At 44.5% G+C, this 3,473-nt stretch overlaps 1 protein-coding gene across 1 annotated transcript in view; it reads right to left on the reverse strand.

Annotated features, from left to right (window-relative positions):
- TARBP1 (TAR (HIV-1) RNA binding protein 1) overlaps positions 1 to 3,473 on the reverse strand; it is a 78,305-nt gene that overhangs the window by 1,847 nt on the left and 72,985 nt on the right. The window contains exons 27-28 of the mRNA XM_012809919.2: positions 407 to 598; positions 31 to 247 (exon numbers count right to left, since the gene is read on the reverse strand). Coding sequence (XP_012665373.1) covers positions 31 to 247; positions 407 to 598 — 409 coding nt within the window. The remainder of the gene's footprint in view (positions 1 to 30; positions 248 to 406; positions 599 to 3,473) is intronic.

A 3,473-nucleotide genomic window follows, 5' to 3' on the forward strand; every position in this document is an offset into this window, starting at 1 on the left:
GAAGCAACATCAAAAATACACTACTGGGACCTGATCAAACTAAAGAGCTTCTGCATAGCCAAGAACACAGTAAGTAAAGCAAGCAGACACAAGTAAAACTTAATAAACTGCTCTCCACCCACCTCTGCTAAAGGGAGCCACTGTTCTGCAGAGACGCTCAGGTGCTGGAACTGCCTGTCCTTGACACACTGGAGGCTGCCAACAGCCAGCACCGCGGCCCCAAACACCTCGCAGGTCCTGCACAGTCCTGTATGACACAGCCTACAGTTACTATGGAAGTTCCCAATACAAGGCTAAACTCACCACACCCCACACATTTCTCTGAAGCTCCCACGGCTGTGGGTTGATTAAAAATGTTTACGACCAGAAGAACTTAAGCAAACTCTCCAAAAAAGTACAATTTTACCTCCTAAATTGGTTGGTTTGTCAATGAGAGAGGCAACTACAATCAATCTGCTAACTGACTTTCCGAGTTTGGCAGCACGATCCTGAAACACCAGCTCCAGGTCTAAATCTGGAGCCTTATTCTTCCACGGGATCATTTTCTTCTGAACATCGGTCCACTCGGATTGGTGGTTGGCTTCAACTGAGCTGGAACCTGGGAAGGAAAAAAAATAACCCTATATATAAAAATAAAACTGAGCCTCGCTCTGTATGTCTTTATTTGCATATTTATATGCGTTTTTTAAGAGTTTAAAAGGATGGCTTAGAATGAGATTTAATTATGCATTACATGAAGAACTTTATTTGAATTCAGATGCCAACTGCCATTTTTTTTTTTTTTAGGAGACAGAGCCTCAAGTTGTCCCCCTGGGTAGAGTGCCCGTGGCCTCACAGCTCGCAGCAACCTCCAACTCCTGGGCTCAAGTGAGTCTCCTGCCTCAGCCTCCCAAGTAGCTGGGACCACAGGCACCCGCCACAACACCGGGCTATTTTTTGGTTGCAGCCGTCATTGTTGTTTGGCAGGCCCAGGGTGGATTTGAACCTGCCACCTTATGTGTATGTGGCTGGCGCCTTAGCCACTTGAGCCACAGGTGCCGAGCCCCAACTGCCATTTTTAATAGGCATTTTAAGTTTTCAAATTCAGCTCCACTAACTAGTATAATATTTCATGAAAATATAAGACATATTTTTTCACATTTTAACATATCTTAAATTGGGAAGCATCTCAGAATCAATATGGTGTCATAGTTTGGTTAACATTTTCTTGGTGGTACATAAAATAATGGTAGTATATTTAATGGTTATATAAATAGTATATTAGATTAAAATTTTCTATGGGAATACATGTATTATATACTTGAAAACAATATAAATAAAACCTCTATCTTAAATATAAATACTTGGGGGAACTCTTAAAAAATGAAGGACATTCTATAAAGCAGTTTTCTCTTGATTAACCTGGTAGGTACGCGGAATGTCAGTAACTTATCCTTAACCACACCGTGTTTTTGTCTTTGTGATACAGGGCTCAGACCTTACTCCTGCAGCTCTTTCTCAAGTCTGTCCTACTCCAGAGGGATCACTGAGCAATCAAGGAGCACTTAGTTTCCTGGGGATAGAACAGGCCTTCCATACCACCGTCTAACAGGGAGCCTGAGCTCACACAGAGATGACTAATGTCTAGGGAGGGAGAAGAAAAGGGTGAGACCCAGCAAGGCTCACAGGAAGGGAGGTAATAACAGTGCAAAGCAGACAGGAGACACAGTATGTGCACAGCCGTGGGACGTGGGATAAAATGACCCAGGCAACAGCAAGTACCTTGGTTTAACACACAGCCTGCCATGGGATGGAGGGAGGTGGCTCTAACCAGATGGTAGGGCTCTGCACATAATGATAAAGACTTTATTCTACATATAGGGCCCACTGAAGGGTTTTAACAAAAGGGAAAACAGTACTTACTATTGTGTTTTAGAAAAATCCCTCATAAAAATTAAGTGGAGGCTATACTAGGGACAGAAAAACAGGAGGAGGCTTTTGTACTCGTCTAGGTCAAGATGAAGACAGTCTATTGCAAGAGGGTGTTTAAAGAGGAGGAGGAGAAGCCAGATTTTGGAAGCAAAACCACAACTGGGTAATAGATGACGCGGCAAGACGCAAAACAGGAAAAGAGGAACTTCTAGGATGACCGAGTGATACTAACAGTGAGGATATTTAAAGGCAAGTGTGAGAAGAAAGGTACATTTAGTTTACATGTGTTGATTCTACAGAGCTTATTGAAGGCACAAATGTCCCATAGTCTCAGCAAAGCGAAGCTGTGAGAAAGATGAAGCTTTGAAAGTTAGTTGTAGAGGTGGTGGTTTCAAGCTGTAGACATCAACAGAAGTGGTCAGGCAGAGTGAGCAGAGCGAGCACTTGGGGGTGCTGACCTCAAGTCTCGGCATGGAACACTACTGCAGAACGCTTCTCTTAACCAGAAACAAACACACACACAGGAAGACCTCGTTAGCCTTTCTGCCATCTGGTGACACTTTATTTCTCGGCTCTGCTGTGTGCAGAACTCAGCAGGTGTCTGCACACATCGACCCTTTGCCCTCTCCTCTCAGTCTCTCCCTGATCACACTAAAGACATGCCTCTGTCACCATCTCTTCTCTCAGAATCTTCACCTATGCTCAGTCTTATCCACCAAAGCTCTTCCCCAAAGACATCTTCCTTGAGGTCTCCACTCAATACCTGACATTGTTACTGGATATCTGTTTATGGCTGTTGAATGAACACATTTAAGGTGTGATGTCATTGTCTTTTTTTTTTTTTAAGGTCTCTCTCTGTCGCCCAGGCTGGAGTGCACTGGCATCATCACAGCTTACTGAGCTCAAGAGATCCTCCCTTCTCGGCCTCCTGAAGTGCTGAGGTTATAGGCGTGAACCACCATACCTAGACTAAGGTGGTATCTCTTAAAATGCATTCCCAGAACTCTCCTCCAGAGATACTGAGTTAAAATCTGAGGGCGGGGCACAGGCCTGCATTTTAAACAAGTTGTCCAAGGAATTCCTGAAAACACGAAAAGTTTAGAGAACTGCAAATACAAGAAATGAAAGTGAGGAGGCTGAGTGCGGTGGCTCCAAGCCACTCTGGGAGGCCAAGGTAGGAAGACTGCTTCAGGCCCGGGGTTTGAGACCAGGCTGAGCCAGAGTGAGACCCCATCGCTACAAAAACCGGAAAAACTAGCTGGGCATTGTGACGCATGCCTATAGTCCCAGCTACTCAGGAGGCTGAGGCTAGTGCATTGCTTTAGTTCAGGAGTTTAAGACCAGCCTGAGAAAAAGGGAGACCTTGTGTCTACTAAAAATAAAAAATAAAAATAAATGGAGCTAGGTGTTGTGGTGGGTGCTTATAGTCCCAGCTACATGGGAGGCTGAGGCAGGAGTTTCAGATTGCTGTGAGTTATCATGACTACAGTGGCACTCTACCCAGGGCACAGAGAAAGACTCTGTTTCAAAAAAAAAAAAGGCTCGGCGCCTATAGCTCAACC

This window comes from Otolemur garnettii, unplaced genomic scaffold, assembly GCF_000181295.1.
Source record: "Otolemur garnettii isolate 467f Iridium unplaced genomic scaffold, OtoGar3 scaffold00116, whole genome shotgun sequence".
In the NCBI taxonomy this organism is placed as follows: Eukaryota; Metazoa; Chordata; class Mammalia; order Primates; family Galagidae; genus Otolemur; species Otolemur garnettii.